General features: G+C 62.9%; 1 protein-coding gene across 1 annotated transcript; it reads right to left on the bottom strand.

Annotated features, from left to right (window-relative positions):
• Window positions 1–176: 176 nt before the first annotated feature.
• LOC104528304 (matrix metalloproteinase-15-like) lies at window positions 177–1,203 on the bottom strand (the record flags this gene model as incomplete). The annotated part of the gene is made up of 3 exons (XM_010172269.2): window positions 177–636; window positions 876–991; window positions 1,112–1,203. Coding segments are annotated over 3 exons (660 nt in total), but the record flags the coding sequence as incomplete, so codon positions are not given.
• Window positions 1,204–1,207: the final 4 nt, after the last annotated feature.

Below are 1,207 nucleotides of genomic sequence, written 5' to 3'. Positions count from 1 at the left end.
CCAGCCCCTCCTGTCACCACCCCCCAGTCCCAGCCTGGCTGCTCTGGAGGGGCTGGGGTGGGTGGGCATCCTCCCTTTCCTGGGGCAAGAGGGGCCGAGGCCATGGGGAAGGGCAGGGGCAGGGGGAGGTCAGGTCCATCCTTAGCACCATGGTGGTGGGGGCAGTTTGGGGAGGGAGCCAGGGTCAGACCCACTCCTGCAAGGAGCGCTTGCAGTACAAGAGCATTCGGGGCGCGCCCTTCCTCTGCATCTGGACGATGACGTAGATGAGGCCAAGGATGCAGAGCAGCAGCACCAGCAGCACCAGCACCATGACCACGCTCATGGTGCGCGTGTACTCATCGATCTGCACCACCACGTCCACGTCCCCACCCGGCTGGTGGCCAGCCTCACCATAATCCTCCTCATCTTCCTCCTCCTCCTCCTCTTCTTCCTCCTCGCCTTCAGCTGGCCCATCCCCATCAGGGTTGAATGGGGGTTGGTCCACATCAGGCCAGCGGGGATGGGGGTCTGGGACCAGCTCTGTGTGACAGCCCATGAAGTCCCGTAGGATGGATTTGGGATAACCTGGCTCTGTCTTGAGCCGCTCGTTGTCGAATTTCCAGTACTTTGTGCCTCTGTAGAAGTAGGTGGAGGCTGGCAGGGCGAGAAGATGGAGGCAAGGGTCAGGCGCAGGGCACCCCACAACCTGGGCACCCCTGCAGCTACCCAGAACAGCAGGTTTTGCTCCAGGACTGGTGAAACCCTTCAGAAAGGGTTCACCTCTGACTCCCAGGTACCCTCCCGACCTCCATCCCACATGGCCAGGCAACCATAGGGGTGACCCATCCCCTCTGGTCCCCCACTGCCACCCAACCCTCTTCTCTTGTACTTACAGGCATCTGGGCTGAGGAAGGCACCCTTGGGTGAGGGAGGGATGCCCACCCAGACAGAGATGGGCTTTGGGTACCCGGGGTCCACCGAGCGGGTGTCTTCGTTAAAGCGCCAGTATCTGAGGAAGGGTGAGCGGTGAGCAGGTGAGGAGCAAGGGGGTCTCTGCCACCCGCCATGTCCACCCCTGCCAGGGGCCAGGAGGCGGCAGAGCAGGGAGGAGGACCCCAGAGCCACTCACCTGTCCCCACGGAAGAAGAAGGTGTGCCCCGTGGGTTCCCACCAGACGGCTGTGTCGATGCTGTCGTAGGGGATGCCCTGCCCGTAGGTGACCAGG

Source organism: Antrostomus carolinensis, unplaced genomic scaffold (assembly GCF_000700745.2).
Source record: "Antrostomus carolinensis isolate BGI_N321 unplaced genomic scaffold, ASM70074v2 scaffold27537, whole genome shotgun sequence".
Taxonomy (NCBI): Eukaryota; Metazoa; Chordata; class Aves; order Caprimulgiformes; family Caprimulgidae; genus Antrostomus; species Antrostomus carolinensis.
This window is presented reverse-complemented; position numbering and strand designations above follow the sequence as displayed.